The following is a 13606-nucleotide window of genomic DNA, read 5'->3' as shown; positions in this document are numbered from 1 at the left end:
TGTATTTTGTTTATTGTTTAAATATAATTTAACTGCTTTTTTAACATTAATTTGAAGCCTATTTTCTAATTCAGTGGCAGTTATTATTTCCAAGTAATGTTTTAAAATCATTTGAAAATTTGCCACCTTTTCAGCCCTCATCTGAAAAAGTTAGATGTGGCCACACAAACAGAATGCTTTGTTCAGGTCCATTGACATTTGGGAACCTAAGTGAGAATCATGCCTAGATTTTTGGGGTGAATGTATTTTCCTACTGGAAATTCAGAGTTATAGAGCAGCTGAGAAAGTTTATAAATGTAATGATTGTAAATGTAATTATTATATTTCTTTACTGATATTAAAATGTTGTCTGTGGGAATCAGCTTGGGATGAAACAAGGACAAAATTTAACTAGGAGTTCGGAGTCCAGTAATACATAGTAATGAGAGAGAGGTGGGACATTCACAGCAGGCAAGGGGTTAAACAAGAGAGAAGGGGTGACACTGTAGCCAAATTATGCTGTCATTTACACTAAAGTAGTTCTGCTGAAGTGAGTGGATTTACCCCATATTTATATGGGTATAATTGAGTGCAGAATTGGGCATAAATTCATAAGGAAAATTAAAATGTGAAGAAGTGTAATGAATTGTCCAGTTCTGAAGGGCAAAGTAACTTTTTATACTTCTTATTTGTTGTTTATCGTTCTCCAGTTCAGAGTAGAAGAGCAATTTCATTGTTAATTATTGTTAACATGTAACTTTTCCTTCCACTTTCCACACAGATAGCTGCAATTTTTCCAACGTGTTCTGTGAAAATTCTCAGAAGCTGGTCAACGTGGAGTTCTTTGCCCTTGCTGCTAAATACCATTCCTTGCCAAACCTTGGAGTGTGTACCCCATTAGAACAGATGCTTGGAGCACTGAATGGAAAGCAACAAGAGAGATGTGGTATATTGGAATTTATTTTACTTTACAAAAATTGGGCACTGTGGTGGCTAAGGCTAGATGAGTCTCTTGCTTCTCCTCTCGATTTACTTTTATTCTTAGCTACTTACTCCAGTGCACAGATTTATAGGATATTTTTTCTTCCTGAAATATGAGCAAAAAGAATCACTAGATTCCCATTCCTGTAGATGTTTCCAAGACTCTGGCCTTAGAAGGGACTAGTTAGGAAGGCAGACTGAAGGCAATTTGATATGGTTCAGTACTTAGCAAACATTATTTCTCCCTGAGCAGAGTGAGTTTTAGTTGGTATTCTTGCTCTTGTTAAAGGCTTCACTAGGATGTCTTGCAGCTATACCACCTCAAGCTGTTCTCCCATGTCCTATGTGAAGCTAAACAGCTTCAGACACGGGCCTTGAATTTGCATGAAATCAATGGGATTCTGCATGGTTGCAGGGATTCACCTTAGCAGATGCTGATGCGTCTAGGTCCATATTCAGATGAGAGACTTCTACAGAAAACCCAGAAGGTACAGACGATGGTGCATATGATTCTGCTGGGCTGGATCTGTGTCTTCTTATGTGTTTGTATGGTCCCTACCAGTGGGGCCTTTGGGAATAAAAACAAGAAAATTAAGTGATTTAAGATCACTTTTCAGCATGCTCAGTAAACATCTGCTAAGACTTTTTAGCACTTCCTATTATAGTCTTGCTCATTTTGGAACTTCATATATGGTGTGGGAAAATCACACATTCTCCTTGTCCTTGCCTTCCCTAACAGACATGGGGCCACTACAACAATTTTCATGAGTAAGAATATAAGTGCCTGTTGGACTGTCTCCCTTGATTAAATGTGCCCATGCTAAACACCCAACCGCGGGAAGAAGCTTTTATGTTAAAATTTAATTTGAACATGTATGTCTTGAGACATTCTGCTCAACTACTTTGTGATGACCTGGGAGTGTCATACATATAGGAAAATCGTATATTTTTAAAAAATATGTACTTACCTTTAAGAGTGTGTGTAGTCTGATTGGTTTTCATGGGACTACTACTGCACCCTTAAAGTTAGGCATGTGCTTAAGTGTTTTGGTGTATCAGGACTTAAAGTAACTTGAAAACTTGGTACTACTCTTGTGCTCAAAATTAAGCACATGGTTAAGTGCATTGCTGGATTGGGGTCTTACAGACAGGATTGACAACACAAAATGAACTGATCTTCCTTATTCCCCATCTTTTTACTTAGACTAGAGTCTGATCTCAGGTGCACTGGTATAAGTCTGGAATCTGTCCATTAACTGCAGTTATTTATATTGAATGAAAGCGGCCTCAAAGGTGATTTCTTTGCTGTGGATTTACTCCAGCTTTGCCTTGTTTTAACAGATCATAAATTGTTCTTTCTTTACTTGCCTTTCACTGTTATTGTTTTCAAGTGCAGTACCCATTTCCTTTTCCCATTCACAGTCTTGGCATTGTCTTTGACACTTCTCATTAACTGCTCACATCCACGCTCTCGGTGCTCTCCTGCCTTTGTTTTCTAATCTGCTTTGCTCTCTACATTGTATCTAAACTCTGATGTCCTTTCTTCTTCTCTTTCCTAATGAAGGGGGTTAACCATCTATTCCATTTACTGCTGGGATCTTATCTATCTGACTTTCCTGTCTTTCACATCTGCAGACTATCCAAAATGTGACAACTAAAATCATCTTCCTCTCTTGGTGCTATGAACATGTTAGTCCCCTCCCTGAATGCCTTCACTGGCTTCTCTTCCTTTTTACATCCAACTGAAGCCCTTTGTCCTTATTTTTATGGTTGTATACACACAACTCTTTTCTTGTTTCCATCTTGGCTCTTTTTCCATGCTCTCTCAGGCCCTACTCTATGCTTAGCTATCTGTAATTAATGGGTTTTTTTCTGCTTCTCCCCCTTTTGACTTTGTACCCTTTTTTCCTGCTGTCCCCAGGATTTGGACCAGGTTTTCCCCCCTGTATACACCAAACATCTTCCTTCCTTATGTCTGTATTGAGCTAAACATCTACATTTAGGGATAGAGACCAGTTGTTTTCCCACACACTTTAAATGGACTTCATGATTGTAATATAGTAATTCTAAACCTGTGCTTTATCGCAATATAGAAAATATTCCAAATGTTTCATTTATTGAACAGTTTTATTATAATTTGAGTCCTTTGTATAGAATTGCCAACAAGTCAAGGAAGACTCCTTAATCAAAATGAATTGCTTGGCAGTCATCTTGCTGAGGCAAAGTACCAAGCTACAGATTTGTAAAATGGGACTTTTCATGTGAAAACTGGGATCTTTAAATCTTAATCTTCTTTTAGATTTTCCTGGACTCATTCCTGTATTTCAAAAAAAAGGCACATTTGCTAACCTATGTGAAATGTTCACAAACAAATTGGAATCTTTAAAGGGCCTTACACACAAAGGAAAAACTGTCATTTATATCATGGAAAATTATTTTTCAACATAATTCCATTTATTGTTTAACTGTCTTTTGTAATGTTCCTTGTCATAAAAATAACACGTTTGAGAGACTACCCCCACAAATATCTCCAGCGTTCTCTAACTTGTGAAATACTTTTAAAACCTTGTTATATGGATGCACATAATAGTAACAACTTTTAGGGTAGGTTGTTGGAAAAGGAGCACACCAAGTCATTAAAGTGCTTTTGAAAATCCAATCCTTAAATCTTTACTAGGGCTTAATAGTTATAGTGCAAACAGGGCCATGCAGAGAACCATTCTGAATCCAGGTCTTGGCATGATTCTCTGTTGCTTCCTGGCATAGCTTATTGTGAGCTTATCATATTTCCAGCTTCCCTGACCTAGGGGTATGAAATGTAAATGATCCTTGTCCAGAGGAGAAGATGTAGAACAGTGGAATTCCTCTTGGTAGAAGGTTGAGATCTGAATGTAGGAAGGGAGGCATGCTGGAGAAACAGACCCAAAGACGTCAATTTACCCGCCACATGTTAATGCTGCCACAGTCGATATAACTTTATCCATTTTTCCCCTCCATTCTTTGAACTCCACAAAACCCTCCTTTTGTAGAAGTTCTGATTCGTCAGCCAGAACAGCAGGGAATTCCCCCATCAGCCTGGCTCCTGCTGAAGTGCTGCCCAAGAGGAGAAGCTGGTATACAGGCAGAAGGCTGTGTAAATGGACCTTGCCTGTGTGCATCCTGAAACTCCTTTTGGAACATAGGCATCTGCTGGTTTCAAGGGTCGAATCCTCTGCATCTTCCATAGAAGGCGAGGGTGTACAAATCCTGCTCTCTATCTGAACAATGCCTAGGAAGCTCTTCAAGGAGGACTTCACAAAATGTCCTGTCTTCAACATGCAATTCAGTTGGCATATATAAGAGATGATATATGGCTGTTAATTACTGAGATAGAAATTGTCAGTGTATATTGCATCATACAATTAGTGCAGCTTTCCAGACAAATAACAGCTCTGATGTTCACTCACCAGAGTAGCTCTCAGCCAGCATGCCCTCTCCTGGTGGTGCCTCTCTCATCTTTGTCTCCATCTGCAGACCCACCTCAGTCCAAGTATTGCAGCATTCTTTTCATGACCGAGCCCTCCAGCTGTGTCACTATCCATGTTTTCCTCCTACCGGGGGGTAGAAGTATCTGACAGTCTGATAGTCCAGCCACTTCCACAGTGGCAAGTGGGGGAAATCTGGGCCCATCCACTACTCTGGGTCCTGGCCCAGGGACTCTGTAGATAGTAGCCTCTTGCTGCCTCCCTTTAACATCTCCACCGGTGTTGTTTAAGTTCCCTGGACCACTTCCCCATGGCCCCAATACCTTCTTCACCCTCTTCTCAGGGTCAAGCCTGCAAATCCCATTAGCCAGTCAGGAGCTCCCTCTAGTTCCCCCAGGCAGTCCCTGCTAGCAGCTGCTCTGTCCAAGGTGCTATCTATTCTCTCAGCCCTCAGAGAGAATTCTCAATGCCTAAGCACCCAGCAGCCATTGATTTGCTTTGCCCTGCAGTTCCCTTTTATGTGAACCCTCTGGGCCCTGATTGGCTGCTCCATGCAGCCTCTCTCCAATTGGCAGCCTCTCTAGGCTTCTCTGCCAGTGTGGGGCAGACACCTTATCACATGCTCCTTACTGCCTAAGAGCATACAGTCTAGAGGTATAGCAGATATATTTCAGTATAAAATAAGAGAACTCACACTCATCCTGTTCTTAGCATGTTATAGAAAGAATTCTTCAGAGAATAAATGAGTCTTAGAAACTTTTTTCGGGAAGGGGGTTGCACACACAGATGCTTTGTTTCTAAAATCACTAAATTTTGCTTGAGTCAGCAGTTATTCACATTTGAAAGAGACTAAAAGCATAGCGATTTAAGTTAGGTGAGCAATTATGAGCAAGATCTTGATGGAACAACAGAATGCATTGCAAAAGGGTTTAAAAAATAAAAATCTCCTCTTAAAACTGGAATATTCCCTGCAGATTTCCTCAAATTTTGCAGCTTTCTGCTGCAGTATTCCACTGTCTCTAGCTGTCTGCTTTTTTCATTAGACTGAAGAATGTCTGTTATTATCACAGCAGGTTTGAAAAGTGGAAAAAGTCCTTCGGTTCCCAAAAATCCTTATAAATAAAATCCATCATATTTTAATATTAAAATCCCCATAATTATTTTTCAAATTTGATTTGAGTGTGCCACTCAAAATCATTGCTTGTGCCTCCTTTTCCCCCCTGTTCTGGGTCATTTGCTGACGAGTAAGCACAGACTGGAAAAAGTGAGAAAAATGAGCATGAAGACATTTATGGACCATTAGTAACTATGAGGATAAGCACTTTTTATATGCAAGTAAATGCATAGGTAGAAAGAGACTCTAATTTTGGGTCAGAACCTCAGGTGGTGTAAAGTAGCCTATCTGCAGAATTTGGTTCTTTGATTTTGAAACTGCTTCTATTCAGTTTAAGCATTGGGGGTCCCAGACTTAGCTGATGTAATATTTTAAACGCCCCCATCTAGGCTTTCACATTTACGCTGAAGAGCATGGGGTAGTATATGGACTATATTTCATAACAATATTGCTGGTTTTGGAGCAAGATTTGCCCAACATTGCCCTTATTCAGCAAAAACTTACATTATTGTCAATAGAGGTTTTTTCTGAACAGGAAAATAGAATATATCTGTTATTTTGAGAAAGTTGTCTTTGAAATGGAAAAAAGTTGTAAAAATCACAGAAATGAAGACCCTAATACAGGGGTCGGCAACCTTTTGGAAGCAGGGTGCCAAATCTTTCCCCTCGCCTCCCCTCCCACGTGCTGTGGGTCCAGCACCCTGGCCAGGGTGTTCGGCGATGGTGGGAGGTGTGTGTCTGCGGGCCCGTTTCTTGCTCTCCCCCTCCTCCCCATTGCAGCGGTGGAGTACCTGGGAGGGGCGCCGGCTGGGCCCTCCTCTGAGGAGCCGCCCCCCACTGACATTGCGACGGCCACCCCTCTCCCAAGTGGGCCCAGAAGTGCCCTGCTGACTGGAGCTATGCCGCTCCCGGCCCCAAGCAGGACTATGCGGTGCCTACTCTCCCCTTCTGGTCCCGCCTCTCTCCCATGTGGACCCAGTAGTACCCTGGCCAGAGCCGGTGCAGAACAGGTGGGGCGGAGCGGCCGCTGCGTGGCTCCTGGCCAGGGCCAGTGGTGCACCAACCCAGCCCCTTAGCCTCCTGTCCTCCTGACCCTGAGCTGAATGCATCTAAGGAGCCGCGGGGACCCCAGGGGTGCAGGGGCTAGGCAGCCTTCCTCGCCTGCTTTGCGCCAGCTTTGGTCAGGGCAGGGCACCATTGGGCTGGAAGGGGGGAGTGGCCCTGCTTGGGTCTGGGAGCAGCATGGTGTGCCACTCAAAATCATTGCATGTGCCACCTTTGGCATGCATGCCATAGGTTGTCAACCCCTGCCATAATACTTTGGAATCTGTGATACTCACGCGCGGCCCCCCCCCCCACCCCCCCCCATACTCCTGATTCAGATCCTAACATGTCTGAAGATACAAAAAAGCTGTGAGATTTTATCTCTTAGCATAAGATTGCATCATCACCATGCACTGGTGGCGGAGGAACTCTAAACTTCTCAATTGGAATAGTTACAATTTTGTTTTTTTAGGAGAATCTGGGGACCTTAACAAGTATTTCTACTTTTAATGAGAACCTTCAGAAGTCCTCAATAAATCAGTAAAAATAAAGTGATAAACATTGGTTTCTCCCATATGCTTTTGTTTGTTAGTTTTAAAGTTTATGATTTTCTTTTGTTTGTTCATGGTTTCTATATTAGATTCAAAGTACTGTCATAATAGTTTGTTATACAGAACCAGATGTTTAAAAAGTGCAGAGATCCTATGGATGTTGGAGGGAAGTTGGGAAAACTCTGAGTCTCACGAACTCAATTCAACCCTCTACTTTCTTTTTTTTTTAAGTAATGCTCTGGGCATTATTCCCAGCATGATCTGATTAAGGAATGAATGTAGTTATTGTCTGATGATCAGTTTCTGGACAAATTAAGACAGTATTCCATGGAATGCGGGAAAGAGGAGGTGTATTAATCTGACTAATTATAGAGAAAAGTGTCTTTAACTTTTCTGTTTTCTGTTCTGTAAGTGTGCCCTTAGGGCTTAATTCTGCATATCTTACTTCACAAGTAGTCAACTGATTTTATGTCTCTGTCTGTGTGACCCCACAGGGATGTACAGACAAGTATAATTTCTCCTCCTCTATGCACACAGCCATTCCCTGCAGAGTCTCTTAGTCCTTCAGTCTGGGCAAGCAGAGATACCTCGGTGCTATGTACCTGCTATTTATCACATCCCCCGAGCAAATAGGCAGGGAGTGGGCCTTGGCTCTGTCCCCTCAAAGCATTGTCTAGGACAGCTGAGCCAGAGTGAGGGTAATAATCTGTTGGTAAGGTCCAGTAGTGGATTACTACCCTTTGCAGCAAAAGGGAAGCTAGGAAAGAATGGTGCTTCTCTTGCCTCCATTTCCTCAATGTAATTGCTGAGAGCTTGAAGTGTATCTATTGTGAGATCATCAGCAAACATGCAGAATTAATAGGTACCAGAACCAGCAAACTGTGCTGTGAGAATGTTTCCCAGCACTGCCTTTATGTTTCATCTGTGTATAGGTAAATGTAGTTGTAGTGAAGAGCTAAACTAAATTCCTGGGCGAAGAAGGAATAAGGGAGCACATTTTGTAGTAGCAATTTTTTGTCATACTAGATATTTACTTCTGTATTTTGTTACTATTGCTAACAGTACTACTGGTAATGCTCTTAATATGTTGTTCAGTTTCACTAATTCATCTTGGAGTCAGAAGTATAATCATATGAGCATTCTTACAACTTCTTAGTGAAAACAAACCACTGATATATTACGATGTAAACTTTAAAAATATATATATTTATAGTTGGATGTTGATTCCATTTGAGAGCAATGAAGGCCAGATGATCTGAATAGTATTAATATTTCTGTTTTTCTGGTCTCTTATAGAAATGAAAACAGATGAGTTTATGAATAATAAGAAATCTCATGAAGTGCAGATCATGTCAGAATTGATACATAGCATTGCAAATTTTTGTGGTATAAAGCAGGTAAGAATGTACTTTTTTTTAGTGTGTATTGCTATGTAATTTACAAATACTTGTCTCATTTTTTCCATCTTGTTCAAATCCTAGATTTTGATATAATCTTAATGCAGATTTTTTTCTTTTTTTTAAAGTAATAATGACTGAAGGGGAAGCTGTAGAGCAGTGGTTCCCAACCTGTGCCCTGGTGGCCAAAAGTGGCCCCCGGGGGCTTTCAGATTGGCCCGCTGCTCCCCTCCCGCTGGCTGCAGAAGGGAGCTGCTGCCTAAGGACCTGAACGGAGTGCGTTGCCACAGGGCTAAAAGACCTGTGCAGGCTCCTTGCTGCAGCCAAGGGGACAGGAGATCAGCGCTTCCCTGCCCCTGACTTTAGCAGGGAGCACAGCAAAGCATTCTGCCTGGGGCCATAAGTGTTTGGGTCTCTGCTGCAGCCAGAAGGAGGGGAGCACTGATCTCCCGTCCCCCTGGCTGCAGAAAGGAACCACTTGCTGAACTGCTTCCATCTGGCTGGGATGGGGGAGAGAGACTGCTGGCGTTGACTGGTGGCCCTTCAGGGAAGTAAAAATTATATCTGTGGCCCTCGAGCCAAAAATGTTGGGAACCACTGCCCAGGGGATCTTCACCCACCCCATTATTAACTTCAGGTAAATGACCTTTCCCATCATTATTACAATCATGAATCATGAAAAATATGCTGAGCAGTTAAAAGCTGCACTGCACATTGCCATGTATATAGTGTTCCTTGTATGATAGTGATGAGACAAGAACAGTAACCAATAGAGAAACAGAACTTCATTCTCCATATTCCATTAGGCTCATAAAAATAGCAAATAAATAAAACAATACACTATCTGACAAGTTTTAAAAGTAAATTTTTCTATTTTTGCACCGAAGAATTGGAATTTCCCCCCTCTTTAGTGACACCCACCATGCTAGAAAACACTCATCTGGTGAACGAGCCTTGTTGGTCCAACGATTCCTGGCTCCAGTCTCAAAAGCAGCAGGTCAAAGTGGCTTCAGCTACTCCTCTACTCTCTGGTGCCAGTCTAGTTGTGAATACACTGAATGCTCTGTGTATGTTTGCTTTCCCCAGGCTCCATACAGCACTGGTTTGATGTTCAAGGAGCTGCAGGGCCCAACAGGGGGCTGTCTTTCCCCACTTTTATACTATCTCATACTAAGGGTTGTGAAGTTCTAATTTTGAGGTTGTCTGAGGTGAGGATGTGAGAACCAAAGACTAATTTTAAAGTGATCAGGCGTTAAGGCTGACTGGCTGATACCCCCCTTCTCCTCAAATCCTACCCTTCTTCAATTTGTAAGCACCTAGAGAATAATGGGGTGATAAGCAATAGCTAGCATGGATTTGTCAAGAACAAATCATGCCAGACCAGCCTAATTTCTTTCTTTGACAGGGTTATTGACCTAGTAGGTAATGGTGGAAGCAGTAGATGTGATATATCTTGATTTTAGTTAGGCTTTTGACACTGTCCCTCATGACGTTCTCATAAGCAAATGAGGGTAATTTAGTCTAAATGAAATTACTATAAGGTTGATGCATAACTGGTTGAAAGAGTGCTCAAAGAGTAGTTATCAATTGGTTCGCTGTCGAATTGGGAGGATGTAGCAAGTGGGGTACTGTAGTGGTCTGTCCTGGGTCTGGTACTATTCAATACTTTCATTAATGACTTGGATAATGTAGTGGAGAGCATGCTTATAAAATTTGCAGATGACACTAAGCTGGGAGGGGTTGCAAGCATTTTGGAGGACAAGGGTAGAATTCATAATGAGATTGACAAATTGGAGAATTGGTTTGAAATCAACAAGGATGAAATTCAATAAAGACAAGTGCAAAACTACTTCAGTAAGGAAGGAAGAATCAAATGCACAAATACAATCTGGGGAATAACTGTCTCAACAGTAGTATAGCTGAAAAAGGATCTGGGAGTTATTGTAGATGACAAATTGAATATGAGTCAACAATGTGATGTAGTTGGTAAAATGGTTAATATCATTCTGGGCTTTAAAACATAGGAGGTAATTGTCTCGCTGTGCTTGACACTGGTGAAGCCTCGGCTGCAGTGCTGTGTCCAGTTTTGGGAACCACACTCTAAAGCAAGGGTGGGGAACGTCCGGCCCACGGCCTGCGAAATGATTTGGTCCGGCCCGCAGCGGGCTGTATAAGGCCCGCAAAATCATTTGGTCTGGACCTGGCGGTGGGGGGGAATTTGGCGGCGGCGCGGTTTCCCGGCGGCAGCGGGGTTCCGGGGGGAAGGGGAGCAGTGCCCGCCGCCGAAACCCTGCCGCCGTAACCCTGCCGCTGTTTGCCCCTTTTCGGCGGCGGGGGGACTTCGGCGGTGGGCACTGCCCCCCGCCCCCCACGGAACGCCGCCGTGAAACCACGCCGCCACCGAATTCTCCCCCGCTGCCAGGGCCACCATCAGGTCCTTGACATAAAAAAGGATCCCCACCCCTGCTCTAAAGTGAGAACAAACTGGATAGAGTCCAGAGCAATGCAACAGATATGATAAAAGGTTTAGAAAAACCTGACCTATGAGGAAAGGTTAAAAAACTGGGGCTGTTTAGTCTTGAGAAAAGAAGACTGAGCAGGGACCTGATAGTCTTCAAATATGTTAAGAGCTGTTATTGTGAGGATGGTGATCAATTATTCTCTGTGGCCACTGAAAGTAGGATAATGTGTAATGGGCTTAATCTGCAGTAAAGAAAATTTAGGTTAGATATTATGAAAGCTTTCAAACCATAAGGATAGGTAAGCACTGGGATAGGCATCCAAAGAAGGTTGTAGAATTCCCATCATTGGCAGTTTTTAAGAACAGATTAGACAAACACCCTGACAAGCATCCTCTCTTAAATACGGGAGTCCCCAGTCTTCATCCCGGAGCTGGGTTATTATTAAAATAGTCTCACTCTCCTCAGTTCAAGAGTCCACAGTTCTCCTCTTGGACTGGGTTATGTTTCAGGCCAGTTGTAGCCCTCGGTCATCTTCTCTCCAGTTAGTCCCTTTTTTACTCAGTTCCTTCACATGTCAGTTTGGAGAGGTTAGCAGGCAGCAGTTATTGTCCAGTTCCTGCTTCGTCTGGGAGTTCCTCTCCTTAAGAATATTCTCCTTCAGTTGAGCTTTGGTAGCCTTTTATCAGGTCTTGGTGGTCTTTAGCTGCCAGTCAGCCACCCAGCCAGGTAATTTACACCCAAGTGGGCTGAGATGGGCTCATTCTTCAAGAAGCCTGTCATGGGTAACTGGTCCCTGACTCCCCTTAAATGGTCAGCCACCTTGTGGCAAGGGGTTTTCATCTCTTCAGGTCTCACAGTTTTCTGGACTTTTATATAGAAGGAACTGGAACTGCAGCCCAGTGATGTTCTGCTGACATTGTGCTTGCTTGCTAGTGGGCCTCCTTTGGTTGCAGGAAAAGTGGCTGGAGTAGCCTGTTTGTTGATGATCTGACTTCCTCTTTCCAAAGTAATCAGTCTCAGACAAAGTGTTGTGTCCCATTCAAAAGAATATTCTTGTGGTTGATAGTTTATTTTTCTAGAGTTTGTAGTTGTTGTGAGAGGTCATGTGAAGTGGCCTTTCAGGTAGTTTGGATCAATCTTGTGGAGAGCTTTGAAGATAAGGACTGAAACCTTGAACTTGATTGAGTTCTATGGGAAATCACAGCAGAGAGCAGAGTAGGGACAATGTCTTCTTGGAAGGCTCTGTTGCTGATTATGCAGGCTCTTGCATTTTGAAGAAAACCCTCAGCTGTAAAGTACTGCAGGTAGTTTTATTCTTAAATATAGTGCACTGGAATATTCACTACTGACAGTCGCTAATGTGTGGATAACTGTAGTCAAGTCCGAGTGTGACACGATGGGGTGCAGTCATCTTTGCAAGTAGAAGTGGAATAGAATGTTTTCAGAAGTTCGTTGGAGATCCAACAGCAGTGAGAAATGTGGACCATCTTAAGGCAGATGTCCTCTATGAATAGTGATGTTACAGTATTAGTAAGTTTTTCAAAGTGTTTCCTTCTGCCTTCCTGCTTGTTGAAGTCTTTCAAGTTTTGAGAAATCTGTCAACGGTACTCTTTGTATTTGATGTAAAGATTAGTGTTATATGCGTTTGCTGGTTTTTGAGCCCATGGTCTTTCACAATCGCTCTTAGCAATTTCATATAAATGTTAAATAGTATACAGGATATGTCACAGTGGGACTCAGTAGGTGAGGCAAAGGAGAAGTTGCCAATCACAGCTTTCTGAATACATTCTATGGATATGTCTACACTTTAAACTGAAGGCATAAATTTCAGCTTGAAGAGACATACCTGCACTACCTCAGTGAGAGCTAGCATGCTAAAAATAGAGTGTAGCTGTGGTGGGAGTGTCATGTTCCAGGTGAGACACTAGGAACGTACTTGGGCAGCTAGCCCCTCCCATTGCTTGCATTGCCTCCATTACCACACACTATTTTTAGTGTGCTGTGTCAACCAGAGCTACTGCGGGTATGTCTCATCTAGCTCAAAATGTAGATACATCCAGAGAGAAATGATTGGAGCCACCTCAATGTGCTAACTCTAACTCTTGCTACTTTTGGTGCAATTGGCTATTATTAAAAGCTGCAACCGGCCAGCACTCTGTCTTTATTGGATTGATAATTGACAATAAAGGATGCATATTTTTAACCAGTGAGTATGTATATTTGTTGGTTTCAAGCATCTTTGGCCAAATAATTGATTCTTTTGATGGTTGTTTTGAAAAAATAACAACTTGTGGCCACTGATTTTAATAGAAACACTGCTATATAGTATGTCACTAAATATGAAATGCAGATGGCTTTATGTTAACTTTATTCCATCATTCAGTCATGTGCTGTAACAGAATTTATGTGTTCAGTTACAAATCCCTAATATATGAAAGGAGCTTTCCAGTTACTTTTTTTTTTTTAAATTCCCCTTTTTAGTTATTAAAAAGCAACCTCTTTTGTTTTAGTTACCTTTAAACTTTAAAAAACAATATGAATTGTAAAGTTTTAGGAGAGTTTTTTCCTTATTGATTTCTTTCAATCCTGCTGACAGAACAAAATATATATAACA

The 13606-nt window shown here is 42.0% G+C and overlaps 1 protein-coding gene across 1 annotated transcript in view; it reads left to right on the top strand.

Moving 5' to 3' along the window:
- Positions 1–13606, top strand: part of METTL25 (methyltransferase like 25) — a 76207-nt gene that overhangs the window by 10955 nt on the left and 51646 nt on the right. The window contains exons 2-3 of the mRNA XM_067559876.1: positions 761–925; positions 8430–8530. Coding sequence (XP_067415977.1) covers positions 761–925; positions 8430–8530 — 266 coding nt within the window. The remainder of the gene's footprint in view (positions 1–760; positions 926–8429; positions 8531–13606) is intronic.

The sequence above is a fragment of the Emydura macquarii genome, unplaced genomic scaffold (assembly GCF_026122565.2).
Source record: "Emydura macquarii macquarii isolate MOO-44397 ecotype Brisbane River unplaced genomic scaffold, CSIRO-AGI_Emac_v2 contig_2205, whole genome shotgun sequence".
In the NCBI taxonomy this organism is placed as follows: Eukaryota; Metazoa; Chordata; order Testudines; family Chelidae; genus Emydura; species Emydura macquarii.
Note: the sequence above shows the minus strand (reverse complement) of the source record. Positions and strands in the feature narration are given on the sequence as shown.